The sequence below is a fragment of the Poecilia latipinna genome, unplaced genomic scaffold, assembly GCF_001443285.1.
Source record: "Poecilia latipinna isolate Pla-1442-1.1 unplaced genomic scaffold, P_latipinna-1.0 Scaffold608, whole genome shotgun sequence".
NCBI classification, from domain to species: domain Eukaryota; kingdom Metazoa; phylum Chordata; class Actinopteri; order Cyprinodontiformes; family Poeciliidae; genus Poecilia; species Poecilia latipinna.
Genome location: NW_015113224.1, coordinates 49002 through 71492, shown reverse-complemented (window position 1 = coordinate 71492; position 22491 = coordinate 49002). Strand labels below are relative to the sequence as shown.

Here is a 22491-nt window from a genome sequence, read left to right as displayed (position 1 = left end):
ATATATATATATATATATACAATAATCAATCAGGGAGATTATGCTATAGGATTACTTTCTTTTAAGCCTTTTGTAGTGTCTTTACTAATGGTAGTAATAAGAGTATTAATGCTGTTAATCTGTGAAATGAGACTCGAGGAGGAACCGCGGATGGTCAGCTGAGCACTTCACAACAGGAACCTTGTCGCCTTCTTTTTGTAACATGAATATACATTAGTATTTAAACACCTCTGTAACGAAAGCAAAGTGGAACCAGAGTAAAATGTCCTGCATGTGCACACAAACATGGTCAATAGAGATGGTTCTGGCCAAATACTAATCTTATTGTGATTCTTGAGGAGAAGCAAAGACAACTAAAAACTGAACGTTTATTATGCCTGTTAGATGAAAAAAAAAAATCCAAAAGTTGTTGGATTTCTCAATCTGAACCAAAATACTTCACACAACTATGGCTATTGCAAAACTTAGGAAATGTATTTAAAGGTTGGGCCCTGTGGAAAGACAGATATAGCATACAGATTCATTGATATTTTAATATGAAAATAGAAATTGACTATCTTCCTGAAACTGCAGGTTAAAAGTTACACAGAAAAGCACTTCCTGTTGATTACGGCATATTTTCTGCGTCAGAGTTCTGTTGCGAAACATTACAAGCCAGCTATTGTGGTAAGAGTGTTGAAAAACTCATATTGGCAGGAAAGAACTAAAACAAAGTTAACAATGGGAAGTGTCAGCTGTTGGCAGATTCTGGGTAACTATGGCGATCAGCTGTCACAGTGGCCGTAATGCTCCTCAGAGAGGCTCCCCGTCCAGCACTGTGGCAGGGGCCGGCCAGGTGTACACTGGCCTGAAGCAATGAGTGTCCTTTACTCCAAGGCACCTGGAAAAGTAAACAGTTGGCAGTGACTACAGTAATGCATGTGTGCAAAACTGAAAACACTGCAAACTAAAAATGACCAGTGATTCACCCATCATCATCATTATCTGAGGAAAAACAGGAAGTGTTGGGAGGTTATTCTCAAAGCTACAGTTCATAAAGCACGCCATTGATAACCCCGCGGTTTGGGAGCCGGTAGGCCGATTCTGATGATTAAGTTACGCCTCTCTCTTCCACACATTCCTCAGCGGTACCTAAAACCCGGTAGCTTGCTCTGCACCCGGCCCTTTGTGGTGGAGAGTTGACGCTGGGCTGTGCTTGTTAGCTAGCGATGTGCACTCTGCGGCCCACTGCTCCTCTCAGTTCTTTTACAAGCGTCTCTTTGGCTTGGGGCGACAGGAAACCAGAGAGACCAAAGAGGCTTTTGTTACTTTTTCACATCGGCTTATTGGTAACCGGACTCACGTCCCGTCAAAGCAGCAGGGGGACAGAGAGGTGATGGAATGGGGAGAAAACGGGGGGGAGGAGGGACGAAAGAAGTAACCAGGAGGACAAAAAGACACTAAGAGAAAAAGGCTCATCCTGAATGTTCATTTTTACATAACATAAAAATGTTGGATAGGTTTGAGCACATCGTGTGAATACTGAGAAGAAAAATAGTGAGCTGACTATTTAGACTAAAGCTTTCACATTTTACCAAGGCTACTTTGTTATGGCTAAGTCTTCTCTGTAGACAAGTCCCCCTCCTTCCAATGTCACAGTCTCACAAACAGTCTTAACCTTTTCAACTTTTCCGCAACAATCAGTTGTCTCAGTTACTGAGGGCGAAAGAGCTGCAATTCAACAAATGAATACAATGGAGATTTATGTTAAGATATTCTAAATTTCAAAAATGATTCACAAAACTGCGCAAAGCTCTGCACAACATTTCATTTTCAGCTTATTCAGGCATGAAGCTCACAATGATGATATTCATTTCTGCCTGAGCTCAAGAAATATGTACAAGAATCCAAAACAAAACATAGACCGACTGCTTCCAGCCGTGTGTCGAAGTGAGAAGACATTTCATTTGGAGCGCCAAACTCTGGTATCGATGCCACCCAAGTTCCCCACCCCCAAAAAAGCAGCTAAAGCAAAGTCTCCAGTTTGAAAGTCAGTTCACAAAGCAAGGTTTTATGTAGGGATTTGTCCAGTGAGAAAGTAAGGGTAGGAGCACAGATTGCAGACAGATTGCAACTATGAAGCAAGCTGGGTCTTTTTTAATTTCCACAGTGGTGACTGACTGCTTTTGGCAAAAACGCTCATTCAAAATACTCCAAGTAAACTTAGCAGCCAGGTAATTTAAATGATAACTGAACCAAACTCATTTTTCTGGTCATATCGAGCACTTGGAGCGCTTTGGCACACATTCATAATGACTGAGAGAGAGCTTAGGGTTAAGTGTAAATGAATATGTGGTGGAAGAGGAAGCTGGAATTGAAGCAAAGACACCTAAACTACACCTGTACCGACGCCGCCTCACCTCAAATCCTCTGTTGTCTTCGTTATACTGGACCACATCCATGAAGTTGCCAGCCACCGATTCCAGGAAGTAGGCAGAGTCCATCTGTGACTGGATCTGCAGGGTGGAACATAAACTGGTGTGGGAAAAGGAGAGAGAAGGAACAGAGGGAAAAAGAAGAAGAGGACAAAAACAATGAAAGTTAATCAGAGAAAAATGGAAATTAAATAGTGAAGAAAATGTGGGTGAAATCAGAAAGGAGAACGAAAAAAGACAATAAGTATCTTGAAGGACTCCTCATTTTTCTAGTTTTACTGCTAAAATCAATTCTGTGTTCAGCCACAGACACATTTGGATACATTTCCTACTGCAGTGTGGTCCACTGGCCAAAGTCACAAAGTTTGAAGTACACACAGTCATTCCCAATTAAAAATGTAAAAATAGATAATAAAAAAAAAAATCACCTCAGCAATAAACGAAACCTACAATATTTGAATAAAGCAGAATAGTCTGATTTGTGTCGAAAATTGGTCTGTGAAAATTGGAGACTTGAATTATAAAAAGGGTTTCGCATGTTGACCTTTAGAAGAGAAGCATATAGTTTCCAATTATTTTTAATCAAAAGTTAGTTTTCTGTTTTGTTGGTCTGCAAAAGTTTACAACTATGACAAATAAAGGCACACGGGCTTCTTTTTCTGTAAAAGTCTGCAGTTAGCCGAGTTTAATGAATGGGTGCCGACCAGTCTGTTTTATTAGTCTTATTAGTAATTGTGTCCCTAATTACTAAGAAATGAAAATGCGAGGAAAAATAAATATGACTAATAAAAGCAAATGCTTGTTGTTATAACTAACATTTTCCATTTAAAATTTGTTTTTGAATATCTCGCGCTGGAAAAGTGCTCTTCTTATTAACACCCTGTGGTTGCGGTCAAGACATACAGCATTCTTGAATTACAGTCCACACTAAGTACTAAGACAAAGTGATGGCTCCAAACGGCCCCTGAACCACACTTTGGGAACCTCTGTCCAACTTTCCCAATGAGAACAAAACTAAGGTCTGGATATTAACATTTTGTTATCGTTTATCTGCCAAAAGATCTGTGAAGACAGCTGTAGGTTGTAAAATTACAACTTTATGCTGTTAAATTTAAGAGCAATCTTTTTATTTTTCCTGATCTGGGTCCTGAGTCCAAATTTCATACCATGAGCTAGCTAAGTGGTAAGACAAAAAAAAAATCCTTTATCCTAACAATTTTTTTGAGTGTTTATCGGTGTAAAATTATGTCTTGACGCAAGTGCTGTGTTCTGCAAGTAACTGCGGACTGGGAGCTGGACAGGCTCCCTGACCACTGCTGTGACCTTTGTGTGTTACTGTCGGCATGAGAGCATGTCTGCAAGAAGCTCAAAGAAGAGATTTTCCGTGTGGTCAGACCGGTTTTCTTCCGTTTCCATGACCGTATTAGTTTAGGAGGGCACACCGCACCATTACAGAAGACATTGAGCTCTGCTTGCTAATGGTGTGGTCTGACCTCACAGTCACTAACACGAACTAAAATGGTTTTAAAATAGCACAGGATACTGTAGTTGAAAGAGTAGAAGTTTACAAAGGGAAAATGAACTAATGAGGGACTGAAAAAATGCTGACAATAGATGCTGGAGTAATTTGTAGTCTATGAAGAATCAAATAGCCAATGTCACTAAAATCACCCTAACTCTACTTTAACTCTAGAGAAAAATTGATTAAACTCATCGTGAAGGGACTTTTTGCTAAGTATGCTAACCTCTCAAGCTAAAGGAAAATATTCTAATATGTAAATTACAAAGTCTTTTCAATACATCGTGAGTTTTGAGTTAAAATAAAAAACATAGAAGTAGGAGTCAGAAGAAATTTGTTGGTAAAATTAGTTCATAATTAGTCAGTGTATTTTATTGGTATACAATTTATATTTTTAGCCTATATGTCAGGTCACAAATAACTTGGGCTTAACTGTACATATTTTTATTTTAGGTTACCCTTAAGAGACACAATGTAAGATGCAGTTTAAATTTGAATTAACAGGCACAGTTGAAATCATACATAAAATAAAAAAAAACATTACCTTCTTTTCTCAATGCCTAATGTTAAAAATCAGACCAAACTTTTTTTGTTTCAGGTCAGTTAAAATTATCGAAATTGTTTCTATTTGCTAAGTGCCACGATCACGAGCAAAAGAACATGTCTGATATTTTCTTTTCATGAGTTTTTTTTTTACTTTTATATAGAATATTACAGAATCTCTACTTACTTTATTGATCAGTTTTCAATTCTGTAGGTGATGACATCAGCAACACTTCACATATTGAAAACAAACTTGATTAAAAGACAAACCTGTTTTGGCACAAAGCCTTCAAAGTAGATGAAGTTGAACTAGAAATATTTCCGTTCAGGTTTCATGAACTACAGACAGATGAGCATAGAGTTTAAGATGACAAATGCACTGTACTTGAAATCTTTGGTGATGTTTTCAAAGGTTTTCGGGTCTTTCAGGCGTTCTGCGAGGGTATCTGAAGCCTTTTTCACAAGCACAGGACAATCTGCATTTTCTGAGGCCAGCGAACGCCACACAACCTCCAAGTACTCTGGAAAAGTGTAAAGGCAGAGAGAAGGCAGAGCACTTTAAACCAGCATGACCACAATAATACGGAGCGCCGGCTGTAGTTAAAAACAGAGAGCTATTTCTGAGGCAAAGCAAAAGCCTCAAGTCATTCTGAAACCAGTGTGTGAACCAAACCCTTTTTTAAGCATTAGAGTGCATCAGGTTTCATTGAGGTCAAAAGTGAAATGATGGGTGAATTCTACAATTTATGAAAGTCAAAGAGCTCATAGGTGGAACTCCAGATTTATGAATAAATTCCCTACAAGTTATTTTTGCTGGATTGCTGAGCACCTCTGTTGGTGTCGTTTTTGGGACTAAAATTAAACCTCAGAACATGATGTCCACTGCTCTCGGTGCGTTTCATCTCAGCGTTTCCTTCAGGTCATAGGGACTGAGTCAAATGTGTGCAATAGTGTCTTAAAGATAGCAAGAGTGTGTAGGTGGAAGTGCCTGGAAGTGGGTCCGTTCTGATCTGCAGTCTCAAAGGAAAAACAACAGGCTTAGCCAAACACAAGGCGCACACAGATAAAGAGAGGTGCATGATTTGTCTAGAAGGCTTGGTTGTTGTGCAGCTCCAGCAGAAACTTGCACAGAAATCAAAACAAACTGGCCTGCTTGTTGCCTGAATAAACACACAAATTTTACACATAGAGACACATACAAGTGAACAAGAATACAACTCCAAACTGCAAAAATGACATAGCACACCAACACAAATCAGACTTTGCTTTTAATTATGGATTGAGTTGAATAGTTATTTGCGTCACTGTGTATTCATTTCTAACAAATAATGAAGATTGGTACTGAAACAATTCATAGGATTAATCGTGAATTGATTACTGAAAATACTGAAATATTTGTCAACTAAATTAGAAATTGATCAATCGATCAATCGTTAACTGAAGTATACAGACTCAAAAAAGGCAATTTGCTAAAAGAAGAACGCAATCAGGGCAGTAATAAAGCCCAAACTGTACAAAAACATACATATATATATATATATATATATATATATATATATATATACATACACACAGATTTTACATTTAAGATTAGAAAAAAAAAACTTTAATATGTTGTACTCAAAACTCTGCAAGTGGCATTGTTCTAGCTTCAATTGGACAAACTTCTGTAGTACAAAAAGATATCTCTAATTAAGCACTTTTCTTAGATTAACTGATTAATAAGTAGATAACAAAATTATTAACATATCAGCCCTACACTGCAATGATGTTGACTTGAGCAGAAAAAGTTAATTTTAGAGATGCACAGTATATCACAAGTTTGTTGTCATAGCAATATTTGGGATTTTATGGCAAGTGATCTCTCTGCATCACAATAAAATACAGAATAGAATAGAATAGAAATTGATTTTCAATAAGGTTATTATCTGTATTGACGAAGGGGTATTTAAGACATTACGATGTTTTGGTACTTTTTCCCTATTGGAGGACCCATGACTGCAACTGAGGCTTACACAGAGCAGTACATTTGGCTTCAGTCATCATCTGAAAACTCTTCTTCCTTTTACTCAGGTTCTCTTTATCCAACACTGAAGTTTGTTTGGTAAACTGATATATTTAAAGTGGGGCACAAAAGCAAAAAAAAAAAACAGATCAATTCTGTAAGGGGGGCAAATAGGTTTTTAAAACATGGTACATAGTGTAGTGTTTAAGTGCATATTTATTTTTAAAATAAACTCTAAATCATAATTTCTCATAATTTTACTTCACCACCTCTCATAGATTAATTAATCTGAACCACATTCCAGGAGAAATGAAGAATAATTTCAGTGAGGCACAGAGGTGCCAATAGATTTGTCAACATCTGCAATAAGGCTGCCATATAGCGCCTGTACTTACAAGCTTCCCCACCATGTGGCGTCTCCTCTTACCTGGAAAGTTTACAGTGGCGAACACGGGCGCACTCGTGGCCACAGAGGCATGCACCAGGTGAGGGTACTTGAGCCTGAACCAAGCAGCGAGAGAACCTGGATACGACCCGCCGAACGCCACCCACTTCCTGTTGGTCAGACCCCGGTTCTCTCCCATCACAGTGCGGAAGTGTGCAAGGTCAGCCAGAGCCTGGCGACTGCTGAGGAAACGCAAGTTGTCTGCGCTGAGGTCCCTAAATGAAGAACAAGTGTAAAAATTAAAGGACAAAATCACAAACATGAAGTGAAAGTATACAAGTTGAAAATTTCTCATAAGAATTCAGACCCACTTTGCAAGAGCAACAAAAGCAGTTTTTTTTTTTTATAGTGTATGATTATCAGAGAACTAAATGAATCCAACAATATCTCTGGATGCAGGCGGCAGATGTAAAAGGCAGCATGGATGCCTGTGATCTTCAAGCCCTTTTCAGGAGAGCTGCTGCTGCTGCATTGAAAACAGACAATTCTCCAGGGGAGATCTGTCACACACTCGCAGCTGCGTCAACTAACTCAGTACAAATTAAAAAAAAAAAAAATGCACAAACAAGACAGAGACTTCAATGCCTTTATTGTGGCAAATGGGGAAATCTGAAATTCTGTTTGGCACAACTTTACAAATCATGGCACAGTCAAAACAGATATCTGCTATGAAAATGTATATACTGTTTTTGCTTTTTTATGTTACACTTAATGTTTTAGAAAGGCAAACAAATTTTAATACCAGAAAATAATAGCATGAGTTAAAATAAGTAGTTTTCTAAATTTTATTAAGGGAAAAATATTAGAATTTGGAACAACATGTGCTCCCAATAGCCTTGATTATTTCTGCTAAGTCAAAACCAAAATGCACTGTGCACATAGCTGCACAACAAGGCCTCACAGGAAGACAAAAATAGGAGGTAGCTAAAATTTATTTTGAAGTTAAACACTAAATTATCTTAAAGTCGTCTGTGTGTGTATTTACATTATAGTTTCCTGAACTTCAGTCTACAAGCATGCATCATGGACATCTAAATGCAGGACTACCACCTACTGGTGTAGTTGATAAAATATTGCTTTCTACAGCCATCTTTTCTCCAGTTTGGTTGTTTAATTTTGTAAGAAAATGAATCTGATCAAGCTAGTCTCTATAACTGTACATGTAGCGCAACCAGCTAAATCAAAACAAATGCAGTATATACACTTAAAATATAAGTTACATTTATGGCTTATTTGTAGATTTTTGTAAAGATTATCTAATCTATGTATTTTTTAACATTGGGAAAATAGCTACAATGTTGTCAAAATGAACATATTTTTTTATGCAAAATAATACCTCGTATTAATTGGCATTAAGCACTGTACAGATCCTGAACCACTCGTTTAAACAAAAGACTGGAGCAGAATTTGCATGAACCTTATTCATGATCAAGTAGATTGTGCAGGTTCACCTTTATGTGCAAAGTTTTGTCAGAACTCCCAAAACAGACAAGGAGAAATCTGTTGGCAACTTTTGGTATAGATGTTTAAAATCTCTTAAAATTCACCAACATTAACTGTAATAACATAATCTAACATTGAAAAGTTATTAAAAATCCTACCTTTAATTTAGGTTCAATGTGGAGTAGAAGAAGCTATGTCATACTGGCAAATATATTTCTCTTTACAATTCTTTTACAGGGGTGGTAATAATTGTGAGGTCAATAAACAGATGTTATAAACATGTGACTGAACAGGAAACTGTATAATCTAAATATAATCAGCCTCCTTTCTCATATTTTGCTTGCTCTCTTTGGTACAGCTACATTCAGCAAAGTGGATTATATTTCACTTCTGTGTTTGTCTTATTGAAGCCTAAACTGATTCATGTTGTACCTGGGGAACTCGCACCAACTCAACATCATGCAAATAAATCAGTAGCAAACATACGTTGTTGGGTGACTTTTCCCATAGAATCGGTGTTCCAGCATGAAGCAGAGGGCTCCGAGTTTCTGAGCGTAGGTGAGCCAGGTGCCTTCCTTCATCCACGCTGGGTTTGCCGGGCCCTCTCCACCGATCATCAGAAACACTGGACCTCCAGGCTTGTAGAAGGCCTCATTTACAAAGTATCTCTGCAAGGGGAAAGGTGGAGAGTGAGAACCTCGACATAGGGGCATACTTTTGCAATCCATTGCCTTGCAAAAGTAGAATATTTTCTCACTTTGTCATGTCATGAATCACCAAAAGACCAAAAAGAGAGCAAAAAGCGTGAGGTGCTTTATTTTTTCACACGTAAGTGAAGATCGGCTTCACTTGCATGTGAAGCCGATCTTATGCATGAATCTTGCAAATGCCATTTGGGCATTATTTTTTTTAAACTATAAGGACAATTTAAACTAAGCTGGCATTTGTTGGCAGCTTAGGTTTTGTTAGTTTGTCCTTAACTGACCTCAAATCTTGTGATTTTTTTGAAAGTTATAATACATATATCAGTCAAAATCGGAAATCGTCAGGCTTTTTAAAGATCAATGATCGTCCAAAAACCTGCAATCGGTGCACCCCTAAATTAGTCTACTACAGCTCTGACAGTACAGTGTTGTTGTCCCACTGGAAGTTGAACCCTCGCCTTATAAAGATCATTTTCCTTCAATTGATGGTTTACGTACTAATTTGTGCTAAGGTTAAAAGCTCAAGGGGTAAACCCATTTGGAACAAAACATTTGTAAGCTCTTGCACTCAAAACAAGACATGAGCTCATTTTATAAATAAAATGTGAAATATTTTTGAATAGACAGCAGTTGGACTTACTTGCTTCCAAGCTCTGCTGTCTCCACCATTGAAGTGATCCAGTTTCTGGGTGAACCACAGCTCCTCAGACACAGCTCCATAGCTGGAATCCTGCACCACATCAAACTTCCTGAAGCCCTTGAACCGACCTTCTCCCACAGAAACAAGGCCGAACAGTGCAAAACTGAGTGCTAATACTTTACAAAGAGAAAAACAGTGCGTTTCAAAAGCCATGATGGCACAAACACAATAAAGGAAACAGACTGAAACATGTGACCCATAAAAATGAAGTCATATGACAAACACTACAGCTGCTTTATGTACTGTCAAAAGACGTAGGAATTTTCAGCTTCTTACTTTACATACAAATCACGTCAGTAATATACAACTTTCGAACACACCTGACACCTGAGCTAATAACAAGTTGCGTGTATTTTTGTACAAAAAGTACTTGTTTTATCTTATTAACGTGTGTTGTGTATTAAACGTTAAAATGTGATGAGTGGTTTCAGTTTCAGTCTTTGAGTCAAATGTTGAGCAAATTTTACACGATCGATGCAATAATTGTTCATGAAATTGAAAACTCCAAAACAAGAACGTAAACATTATATTCACTGTGAATTCCTATTTTTATGGTACGTGAAGTAGCACAAGCAGCAAAGACAGCTCTCCACTGCACACCAGGGGCGCTCAAGGGTAAACACGCTGTGACGTCTTATCAGAAGAAGTCAATTACCAGTCGGCACAGTTCCCTAGCTAACCGATAGCTACCACCATGGAAGAAGCAAAAAAGAAAGATAATAAGCCTACAGAAAAGGGGGGAGAGAAGGACAAGGATAAGGAAAAGGGACAGCAGTCCCCTGGGAAAGAAAAAGAAAAGAAGGAGGAACAAGAACTGGTAAGTTTGGGGAGCGTGGTGATTCATTGAAAATGTGCTAACTATAAGCGCAGGGTCTGGAGCAGATATTTGCCTTAGTCACCGTCGCTTTGACAACACCGACATAGCGGGGCATAGTCTCTGGTATTTAATTATACCATCTAAAACCCCTTGGTTTTCTGAATTGTAAACATACCCCTTAAAATGTTAACACTGGTATGTACTTACAGCCTTAACAGGACAAATGACTGAAGTTCAAGCCCTTTAGCTACTGTTAGCCTAGCATTATCCGTCCTACTGTGTTCGCTGCGCTACTAGCTAAACTTTACTGTATGACACAGCAGCTTGGGCCTAAACAATAACCCCACAGCAAAATGTGCTTCGTATTGACAGAACTGCATCTGTGATTAAGCTTATCATAAGTTAAATTAAATTGTGTGTCAAATGATTTTAAATGTATTGAACACATTGACCGTAGTCTGCTTTGTTTATATGTTTCCATACGTGTGACTTGTAACTCCACGGCGTATGAAAGTCGCCGATTAGTGGGTAAAATTGGATAAGTCACCCACAAATATTCAGTCCATTGGGTGGTCTACTGTTTTATAGACCACGTACACTTACTGTCAACTCGGATATGTTCATCAGAAATTTCACATAACTATTTTATTAACTAGAATAATCCAATAGGCGTGCAATTCTAAGACTTTAGATTATTTTTCATTAACATTTCAGTGCATGATGATCAAACATCTCTGATTTTATCTCATTTGTTCAAATAGCATTTTTCTGAAATTGTTGTGGTAGATTCAAAAGCAGCTTTGCAAACCTCAGTCATACTGCCTTTTTGTGTTGTATAGAGAAGAGACTTTGTTGTTAGTTCACTTTCTTAAACTTTTACATTCTACTGACTTTGCTGGCTTTGGTCCACAGAATTTGTGATGTAGCACCTAAGTTTTTTGCTATATTAACATGCATCGCAGCACTCAATCTCCTAGGCATGTTATTGACACACACCTGTATGGTACAGATGGCAAACTGCAAAAACTTGTTTTTGTAGAAGTGGTGTACAGCTGCTGATGAGCAATTATTTGAGTTAATTTAATTCAGTCAAATTCAGTTTATTTATGTAGCGTCAACCCCCCACACATCAGTCGAATCATACATTCATTTCAATTCCAGTTACTTGCATAGTGTCATTGAGTTTGTAGCAGTCTGTAATACTAAGCATGCATGTAGCAACAATGGAGAGGAAAACTCTTTCACAGGAAAATGTCATTTTGAGATACAGACCATGCACACAAAAAAAGAAAGAGAAACATTTATTCAGGAGTACTTTTTATTTTAAAGAAAAGTAAAAAATTAAAAAGTAGTACTAGCTTCTTTTGTGGCTTCTTCTCAGAGCCATAAAGAGTAAAAACACAGCTTTGGTTATTGGTGTAATTTGTTATGTCTTTTGTGCTTTTAGACTGATAACTTAAGAAAATGATGAAGGCTCAATTATTTTATCTTATCATTAAGTAAATCTATAACTGACCGGATCCATTTTCTTTTTTCTGACCGTTGTCACTCTCCTGTACTTAGCACCATGAATGCACCATTGTGACGCTTTTTTCTATCATTGCCTCTTTTCTTTTGTAAAATGATCTTCTTTAATTTTTGACAACATTTTTCATTTTGTCACAATTTCTCAGTCAGAGGAAGACAAGCAATTACAAGAGGACCTGGAGATGATGGTGGAGAGGCTGAGTGTGAGTGTTGCAAACTTCCTTTCTTCTGCGTGTGTGTGTTAGGATATAAGATCTTCAGCTGAGAATATTTTCTTCCTTGTTTTTCTCAACAGGAGAAGAACGCATCATTGCATCATCAAGCGCTAGAAGAGCTGAGGCGGCAAATCCGCTCCTCAACCACCTCCATGACCTCCGTACCAAAGCCCCTGAAATTCCTGCGCCCACACTATGGCAAACTAAAGGAAATCTACGAGGGCATGACCCCCGGAGAGAACAAGGTGAGCCTTGTTTTTACTTTCTGTGAGGTTATATTTTTATTCTAACATCAAAATGATGCCAATCGTTGTCTTTTTGTGATTAAATTTTTTTTTTCACCACCACCAAGGGACGATGAGCACAGTTGTGTTCAGTGTTGGTTTGAGATAACAGCTGCATGTAAAACATGAGTCTTATTGCTTCCTTTGCATCTTCACAGGAATCTGATCTTATTTCCAACAGATCGTGTGTGCATTATAGAAGCTGATTGTTTAATGGGGTTGTTATTGCTATTAAACTTTGCATGTAAAGCTCAACATCTAATAAGCTGACAACAGTGAGAGGAGATGGAGAGTACCGGTGACAGCAATTCCAGTATATAGTTAATTTAAACTCTTATGCATGAAGTTAAATAGTAGCATTTATCTGTGTAAAACCAAACAAACAAACAAAAAAAAGAACAGGGCAATGATATCAGCTCTTCATCATGATGCTGCAGATGTTGATATCTTCATACTTGGCTAAATGATTTATTTCTGTTTTTGTTGTAGCGTTTCTGTGCAGATGTGGTGTCTGTATTGGCCATGACCATGAGCGGGGAGCGGGAATGTCTGAAGTACCGTCTGGTGGGCTCTCAGGAGGAGCTGGCCTCCTGGGGTCATGAATATGTCAGGTAAATAAATAAATAATCTATGATTCATTCCATATGTAAAAACCTTCAGATAAACGAAATGTAGAGATTTTGACATGTTTGTTTTTGCTTTTTCTTTTTTCTATCCATCTGTTAGTCATTAGAACTGCTTGATTATGTTGGAAATCACAGTTGCATTTGTTTGGGTCAATAATCAAGCTGTGTTTTTTGTTTTGAAGAAGAAAATAAGAGTTAGAACACATCTGTTTAATTTTTTTCTGTATGCAGTGGTTCCAAAACAATCTGTTCTTTAGTAAATTTTAGTAAACTTGCATATATTAATGTCAACATATTTATGTATTTTTAATCAGATATTTGACACTGCACATATGGCAAGAAAGTCTTCAGTAAAACACTGAGAAACAAGATTTAAAAACTTGAATTATTTACACTTCTCTAGTCTTCTCTATGCAGTATAGAGTACAAGACAAGGAGCATTTTAAAAGTTACGTAAAATTGTGTTATGACTTGTCGATAAAATGTTATTTAGCTTTATCTGAGGTTAGTGCTTATTCTCAAATTCTCTCCCATTTCTGTTAGGCACCTTGCTGGTGAGGTGGCAAAAGAATGGCAGGAAGTGGAGGAGAATGACAAAGCCCAGCAGGACACTCTGCTCAAACTGGTGAAGGAGATTGTGCCCTACAATATGGCTCACAATGCAGAGCATGAGGCGTGCGACCTACTGATGGAGATCGAGAGGCTGGACATGCTGGGGGACTACATCGATGAAAACGCCTACGGAAAAGTCTGCCTGTACCTCACCAGGTTAGCACCCATTGCTCAGAAAACGCAGAGTTGATGTTTAGAAATATGCATCTTCACTTTTGGCTTAATGTCTTTTTTGTTTTTCTTCGTTTTAGCTGTGTGAGTTACGTTCCTGAGCCAGAAAACTCCGCCCTGCTGAGGTGCGCTTTGAACATCTTCAGAAAGTTTAACCGTTACCCAGAGGCTCTGCGGCTGGCCCTGATGCTCAATGACATGGAGCTGGCTGAAAACATCTTCACATCCTGCAAAGACATGTAAGGAAAATGGACTTTTTGTTGACCAACTGAAATATAACTATTCTACGGAAAACTTATAATCACATGAGCAATTGTTATATTAGCTTGTTGTTGTGAAACCTCCCTGTCTTTGTGGATTTGTACTAAATACGTAGTTTGTTTCCTTTTCATGCAGCATCATCCAGAAGCAGATGGCTTTCATGTTGGGCCGTCACGGCGTCTTTTTGGAGCTCAATGAAGACGTAGAAGACTACGAAGACTTGACAGAGATCATGTCCAACGTTCAGCTCAACAGCAACTTCTTGGCCTTGGCTAGAGAGGTAGGAGATGGTGGCCGCAACATGCTTTATAAAAAGTTACTGACATTTTTCTTTGTACTTTATTGGGAAGAGGTTTATCATTACATCCAAGAGATATATTACTCCTTAAATCTGTAGAGTTTAAATCACATGCAGCATGATACTAGGAATTTGAAGACCAGTGTTAGAAATCAGATTCTGTGCTAATCACCTTATCTGATTACGTTTGACTTTTATTTACTACAAAGTGTTTTGTTTATTCCAGCTGGATATCATGGAACCCAAAGTCCCAGATGACATCTACAAAACCCACCTGGAAAACAACAGTGAGTCCAACTCCCAGTGTTTGATCAGCTATAACAGAGAGCCATGATTACTGCTTGTCCAACTTAAAATTTGCCAAGAGCTGCAAACATTACACAACTTTCTGAAAACTGACTCATCAGCTAGCGCTACAAAATGCGTTTCTTTTGTAGAAAAATTAAAGAACCACAGTTTCTTTCAAAGGGACGAAATGCATGTTCCAAAAGTCTTGTGACCCAATAATGAGAAAATTTTAAAAATGTCTTGTACCATTATTATCATCTTCTTATGGGCATTCCATCAAAAATATTACATAAAACAATCACAAGAGTTAATATTTTTTTCATGTTTGCCTTTTGGTTTAGGCTGTGTGTAAATTTCACGAGAGAAATTTATTATAAATGGCCTTGAAGCTTGTTTCACATTTAAAAAAGAAATTGGAAGGGCTCCTATGCAGTTTAGATAAGTGTGGAAAATAATCCAGTCATTACTCCCTCTATTTTCTGCTCTTCCTTGCTTATTTTTCCAATTTGAAAATCTGCACAAAATAGAAATGTTTCCCCCTCCAACACTACTCTGAAACCTTTGCTTGAAAAGCCCCGAGAACTCTAGAAATTTGAGTTATCAAACATGAAAACAATTGGAGCCGTGGTTTAACAAGCTGCATTTCTCTCATGTGAACAGAATTATTTTTCAGTTGAACGCGCTGTGTGTTTGCTCACCTCTGTGCGACATGTGACAGGGTTTGGCGGCAGCGGCTCCCAGGTGGACTCGGCTCGTATGAACCTGGCCTCCTCCTTTGTGAACGGCTTCGTCAACGCAGCCTTCGGACAGGACAAGCTGCTCACAGACGATGGCAACAAGTGGCTGTACAAGAACAAAGATCATGGTAGAGGAACCATGATCAAGCATACATACAACATTTTTCACATGTGTTGTAATCCTTATTGTCTTTAGTAAATCTGTTAAGCTGCTGCTTGTTAATTTTTTAAAACTGAATGTCCTCAGGGATGCTGAGTGCTGCTGCTTCTCTGGGTATGATCCTGCTTTGGGACGTGGACGGTGGTCTGACTCAGATTGACAAATACCTCTACTCCTCTGAGGACTACATTAAGGTACGATGGGGTGCATGCAATTGCTTATTGCAACAGGCTTAGTTTTGAATTTATATATTTGAAAATTGACCTGAAAAGGGATTGAGGATTTTGAAAAATTTAGTAAATAAAATTAGAACTGGCAACAAGTGGCATCAGAACCAAGTTCCAATAGCGTGTCTGAACGTGTGGCTTAAACAATCAGATTATCCTGACATCTGGTCTTGGCACTGCCTGCTCAGCCGGGCTTCATCTTGGCACCAGCAGTGAAACTACGTCATGGATAAACTGTCATCTCTGTGCCTGTGCTCTGCAGTCTGGTGCGCTCCTGGCCTGTGGCATTGTGAACTCTGGCGTGAGGAACGAGTGTGACCCAGCCCTGGCCCTGCTTTCGGACTACGTTCTCCACAACAGCAACATCATGAGGATAGGAGCCATCTTTGGGTAAGGCTTTCTGTCTGCAGAGAAATGTTGTGATGCTCTAACAAAGTTCCATAACACAACACAAGGGTGGGCAATATGGCGTGAAAATAACATTTCCAATTTTTTAAATAATTTTTTTATTCATACTAGGTTGAATTTTTTTGTTGTTGTTGCTTGCTTTCTTTTTTGAAAAATAATTTACAGATGACAGAAAATATTTTTTTAAAGTGGCTATTATTTCAATCATCCCTTATTAGGGGCAGGCTATGGGAATTTTTATTTAAATGGACAATAAAGTCATAATACTAGCAGAAAGATCTAGCACAATCGCATGATTGTTTCAAAGATGTGCTACTGATAATAATTTGGTGCTGATGTGATAATAGATTAAGTATTGGCGGTAAAACCTATACCAAAGTCTAACTTGACATGATGCTCAACATTCCTCATTTAAATTTTTTTGTTTATCTCTACTGAATTCTCACAATATTGCTACTTTATTTATTCTCCTAATATTACAACTTTATTCTGGTAATATTATGACTTTCCTCTCATAATTAAAACATAAAAATCTTAGCCTGGCCCTAATCTTTCGTCACAGAGTGAATTCAACTGAACTGAATTCAAAGTTCAAATAAATAAAAGCTGCAAAGCTAACAAGATGGTAGGCCTTTGGTGTGCTGACATCACTCTAAACTATGGAAACTCCAGAAATGCATTGGTGAAAAAGAATTCAGATTTTCCAAAAACAAGATCTTTAAAAAGATAATAATAATAATTTATCGATAATATCGGTTTATTGCCCAGCCCTAGCATAATGTAGATGTACAGATAAACATCATTTTTTCTTTTTTTACTCTCTCTGCTTGCAGACTGGGTCTTGCTTATGCAGGCTCCAACAGAGAAGACGTTCTCTCCCTGCTTCTTCCTGTCATGGGAGACTCCAAATCAAGCATGGAGGTACAACTAAACGTCAATTTAGACCACCTTTTATTTTACTGGGTATCAGTTCAGTACCATTGAAGTGCTTGTGTAAAATGTGAAGGTGGTTGGCGTGACGGCGCTGGCGTGCGGTATGATAGCGGTGGGGTCGTGTAACGGTGACGTGACCTCCACCATCGTTCAGACCATCATGGAAAAGAACGAACAGGAGCTGAAGGACACTTACGCTCGTTGGCTGCCTCTGGGTTTGGGACTCAACCACCTGGGTATGCTCACAGTGTGAGGAGAATAAAATGATTCAATGCAAACTGTGTAAGACATGCTGACTGAATCACTTTTTTAAAGTACGTTTCTGACTAAAGGGGATCATTTTATTGTCCTCAGGTAAAGGGGAAGCAATTGAGACGACCCTGGCAGCTCTGCAGGTTGTTCCCGAACCGTTCCGTAGCTTTGCTAACACATTAGTGGACATCTGTGCGTATGCAGGTAAGCTTTTTTTTTTTTTTTTTACTGTGTGTTAATATGTGGATACATATACCATAATAGCAAATGATTAACCCTAAAACGCTCTGCTTCTGTCCCTCTAGGGTCTGGGAATGTGCTGAAAGTGCAGCAGCTTCTCCATATCTGCAGTGAGCACTATGAAGCCAAGGACAAAGACAAGGATGAGGACAAAGACAAGAAAGATAAAAAAGACAAAGACAAAAAGGAGACACCTGCTGATATGGGCTCTCACCAGGTGAGGATTTGTCGATGTCATCGGTGATGTTGAACACCAAATCTGACAGTGTCAGTGTTTTCAATCAACATTGTTTTACGATTCCGTTATTTTTTTTGGAACGAAAGTTCTGACAATTTTCTTCCAAAGTGTTGTGTACGCTCTGTGCTCCCTTACTGCTGGCTGTGGTCTGCATGTGTTTAACTAAGTCAGTATTTTTTGTCTCCACTTATTGGATGACTGCAGGAAAGGAATCTTTTTCCTTTCCTGCAGGAAAGGAAATCTTTCCACTTCAGGAGAAGTGCTGAAACGGCTCATTTTCCCTACACCAAGAAACATTAATTTATTAGCAGAAAACAGGTGAGTGTTTTTTGACGTAGTGTTAGGACAGTATAGGCATAAATAGAAGTACAGAAACTTGCCAAAAGGGATTTTTTTTCTTAATAGGTCCTCTGTAATATAGCATTGTATCCTACAAATATGAAGATTTTCTGATGACAGCAGAATCTGTCTAACTTGTTGATCTATCAATGATCTGATGATTCCAGTCATCAACATCTCAATAGATGGTAGGCATCACTGCTGCTCGATTTCAAAATGTTAGTAGTTACTTCCACACATCTCTAAAAATTTCTTATGTTGTGTCTGTAATGTTCCATCCATGTTTCCCTCCCATTTGTGTATGATTGCTCCATTCTTCCTTTGATAAAGAAGCATCAAAGAGTATATCAAGATTTCCTCATTGGGAACTCATGCAACATTTTTATCTTCCAAATTGTGTTATTTCCTGCTGATAGAATAAAATATTAACAAATGCAAAAGTTACTTCCAACTTTATAGGTACACAAATGCACAAATATCCACAATTTGGATATACAGATATTTTCACACTTGAGCGACAAAATAAGAAAGTTACTAGCTTGAGTTCTTGAATCATCCCCATTTACAGTATGATTCAAAGCCTAGAACAAGGTTCCCCTTTGTGTGTGTGCGTGTGTGTGTTACCAGACCGATTGTTGGTGCTTCTCACAGCCTGTAGCGGCCTTGAGGGGGACTGTTGAAGCGAGCGCCTTCACCTATCAGTCTGCTTCGATGTACTGTCTCGTATAAAGCCTCTGGCTGCTGCTTTGGCCTCTAAAAAGCACTTACACCCAGCTACAAGTATTATACCACCTCTTGTAAATCTAAAATTTGTGTTTAGATTTACTTATTCTATACATGGAGGCTTTATGTGGCTCACATTAAGATTAAAAAAATTCACATAGCTGGTTACTGCATCACAATTGCATTAGAAAGACCCAACTGACATTGATTAATTCACAGTAAATGGTGGATATAAGTGTGATTATTACTGGGGCTGGATGGGGAAGAGAGATAAAAAAGGAGAAAAAGCTGCAGAAGTGCTTGTGGCTGTGTGAACAAGTCACAGTTTGGTCACACAAGCCATCAAATGAAAAATATCAAGACACTGCTTCATATTTTTTGGACATCATCTGGTCGTTGGAACTGTAAGTCAGGAGTTTCAATAAGAAAGTTTATGTTGACGTGTTTCTCTCCTTTCAGGGGGTTGCTGTTCTCGGCATCGCCCTGATTGCCATGGGAGAGGAAATTGGTTCTGAAATGGCTCTGCGAACATTTGGACACCTGGTCAGTTTTCTTTATTTTTTCATAACTTCTTCCTTTTACATTATTGTCTGCTATATTATGTCTCTCTCATTTCTGTTATCACCTGTTAATCTTTACCATATTTTTATTTTGGGATAAATCTAAGAGTTGCTGTTTTTATCAGTTTAAACCAGACAAATAATGTTGTGACTTTTTGTTCTAGTTGATGCTTATGTTTTCTTGTTTCACTGCTGCAGCTGCGCTATGGAGAGCCCACCCTGAGGCGAGCGGTACCCCTGGCCCTCGCTCTCATCTCTGCGTCCAACCCTCGTCTGAACATCCTGGACACCCTCAGCAAGTTCTCTCACGACGCCGACCCAGAGGTTTCCCACAACTCCATCTTTGCCATGGGCATGGTGGGCAGTGGTACGCGTCAGCATGATTTAGTGTTTAAAAAATATTAGAATCTACTTTTAGCATGGAATATTATCTGTGAAATCATTTCTTAGACTTTCTTTTAATCCTTGATGTTTCTTACAGAAAATACCTAGATTCTTCTTTCATTTTCTTACATAAAGTCCCTTCAAAATGTACCGTAGTCTGAATTTAATTCCTTGTCTTTAGGCACAAACAATGCCCGCTTGGCAGCCATGTTGCGACAACTGGCCCAGTATCATGCTAAAGATCCCAACAATCTCTTCATGGTCCGACTGGCACAGGTGTGTGGCACAACAACGTGAAGCCTTCATCAGACGTTCGTGGACTTCTAGGAAACTGTGTGTGTGTGAATATCTATTAAGCCTTTGCTGTTGACGCGTCCACAGGGTCTGACTCACCTGGGCAAAGGCACACTCACACTCTGTCCCTACCATAGTGACAGGCAGCTGATGAGTCAGGTTGCCGTGGCCGGACTACTCACCGTGCTCGTTTCCTTCCTTGACGTCAAGAACAGTAAGTTTGTTTTGTTTTTTCCTCTTGGTTCTCTACACACATTTGTTACTGTGTTGGCAGTGGAAAATTCAATATTTTTGTCAGTCGTCTGTTGATGAACCCATGTTGTTCATTGTGTGCATTTCAGTAATCCTGGGCAAGTCTCACTACATCCTCTATGGCCTGGTTGCTGCCATGCAGCCCCGTATGCTGGTTACATTCGATGAGGAGCTGCGACCGCTGCCTGTGTCTGTTAGAGTTGGACAGGTAAAGACGAGAATAATTAGCCTCCTGTTAGCCTCCTAACTACAAAAATGTTTTCAAATTGTATGTTTTTGAAAGTAATGCAATTGATTTTAGGGAGGGTGGTAGTTCAAGTTCAGAGGAAATCAAACAGTTTCTTATTAAGCTGCTCTTTAATTTCAGGCAGCATAAATCAGTTTCACTGGCATTTAATCTTGCAAAGCTGTGTAGTTAATTCTGAAGGCAGTTTGTTACCCTGTAAAGCAAAGTATTGCTTTTTCTCCACTAGAAAATTATGCACAACTTTGTTTTTCCAGTCACATCAAATCCAACGGAGTTGTAATGTTAGCAGCTGTTTTCCTAATTTTGTTTTCACTAAATTAGGAAATCAAGCCAGGCACAGTATATCATGAAATATGTAGATGTGGAGTATTAGATTGGCACAGTAGCATAAATATAGGGAAAAAATGACTAAAATTATTAGCCTTTTAAATTATTGATAAAATTTTAACAAACAAACCTTATGTTAAAGGTTTGCAAGTGGTGGCAAAAAATACTCAGTATTGTTGATCCAGTATCAGTAATATAAAGCAGACTTCTGCAGAAATCCCAACAGGATTCTGTCAAAAGGCAGCTGCAGGTTTCCTCCTCTATAATATCCAGAACTAGTTTTTCGTGCATAAATTCCTTAGATATTTATCTTGTCTTTTTTCTGTAAATCATAAGTAGTAATTTAAATTTACTTAAATTGATGTTTAGTTGAGACCATGATTATGACGTAAACTGTTAAGATTTAATCAGTGTGGGAATATGATGTAATTGCGAATTTGTAAAATGATGAATCAATCAGAATGAACCTCTCCTGACATTCTTACACTTTTAGCCAATTCCAATTTCCCATTAAAATTCCCATGGACCTTTTTTCCTATTCATTATTTATAATCACTTATGAATAATGAATGATAATTAATTAAATAATCATTAATTATTTGTAATAGAAACATAATTTAGATCATACTGGATGTGTTGGAAAACAGTTGACATAAAACATGTTTTTTTATTAACAGGCTGAAGAATTTTTGAGTTGGCAATTTAAAATGTCTTTGACCTTTTATATTAGCTGTTGGTGTGGTTATGCATTATACAGCAGTCTTTTTGTTTGTTACCTTCGGAGAATCCTTATTTCCAAAAGGCTTAGAGAATAGCGTTTCACAACACAAGTCGAAAGCTCCAGAGTTTTCAGCTTTGCTGTTGTCTGTTGAAGAATATTGGTCTTTCCTGAACAGCATTTCAAAGAAAAAATACTTTTTTTATATATATATAGTTTGTTTTGTTTTGTTTTTCTTCTAGCTGTATTGTTTCAGATTTCAACAATAACTTACTTCTTAAATCAGTAATGGCATCCAGCTAAAGAGTGCTGTTGTTGGTGCTTGGGAATAATGTGTGCTGTTTGGGAGTGGGGGAGAAAAAGAGTAAATCTCTGACTGTTGTACTTTTTTTTTCAGTGAGTTTCTAGATATCACTTTCTATTTCATAGCACTTTCTATTTTAATCTGAAAGTGTAAACAAACCTCTCCTATGGACAGATTTGTTCTCCTGGTGATTTAAATAAAGCAAGATTTTTTTTTTTTTTTTTTTTTTTTTTTTTTTTTTTTTTTTCCCAAAATCTCTTTCTTTATATCAAAAAA

The 22491-nt window shown here is 38.1% G+C and overlaps 2 protein-coding genes across 2 annotated transcripts in view; one reads left to right on the top strand and one right to left on the bottom strand.

The window, feature by feature from the left end:
* prss59 (serine protease 59, putative) overlaps positions 1-9991 on the bottom strand; it is a 19010-nt gene extending 9019 nt beyond the window's left edge. The window contains exons 1-5 of the mRNA XM_015042919.1: positions 9714-9991; positions 8856-9037; positions 6909-7141; positions 4862-4997; positions 2400-2514 (exon numbers count right to left, since the gene is read on the bottom strand). Coding sequence (XP_014898405.1) covers positions 2400-2514; positions 4862-4997; positions 6909-7141; positions 8856-9037; positions 9714-9926 — 879 coding nt within the window. The 5' untranslated portion in view covers positions 9927-9991. The remainder of the gene's footprint in view (positions 1-2399; positions 2515-4861; positions 4998-6908; positions 7142-8855; positions 9038-9713) is intronic.
* A 400-nt stretch (positions 9992-10391) lies between these two features.
* Positions 10392-22491, top strand: part of psmd2 (proteasome 26S subunit ubiquitin receptor, non-ATPase 2) — a 16331-nt gene continuing 4231 nt past the window's right edge. Inside the window, exons 1-20 of the mRNA XM_015042918.1 lie at positions 10392-10590; positions 12264-12320; positions 12413-12577; positions 13106-13227; positions 13786-14010; positions 14106-14264; positions 14422-14566; positions 14811-14871; positions 15591-15737; positions 15857-15963; positions 16259-16386; positions 17238-17325; positions 17411-17573; positions 17692-17793; positions 17895-18046; positions 19589-19672; positions 19888-20056; positions 20255-20349; positions 20455-20581; positions 20709-20827. Of these exons, the coding sequence (XP_014898404.1) occupies positions 10468-10590; positions 12264-12320; positions 12413-12577; positions 13106-13227; positions 13786-14010; positions 14106-14264; positions 14422-14566; positions 14811-14871; positions 15591-15737; positions 15857-15963; positions 16259-16386; positions 17238-17325; positions 17411-17573; positions 17692-17793; positions 17895-18046; positions 19589-19672; positions 19888-20056; positions 20255-20349; positions 20455-20581; positions 20709-20827 (2538 nt within the window). The 5' untranslated portion in view covers positions 10392-10467. The remainder of the gene's footprint in view (positions 10591-12263; positions 12321-12412; positions 12578-13105; positions 13228-13785; positions 14011-14105; positions 14265-14421; positions 14567-14810; positions 14872-15590; positions 15738-15856; positions 15964-16258; positions 16387-17237; positions 17326-17410; positions 17574-17691; positions 17794-17894; positions 18047-19588; positions 19673-19887; positions 20057-20254; positions 20350-20454; positions 20582-20708; positions 20828-22491) is intronic.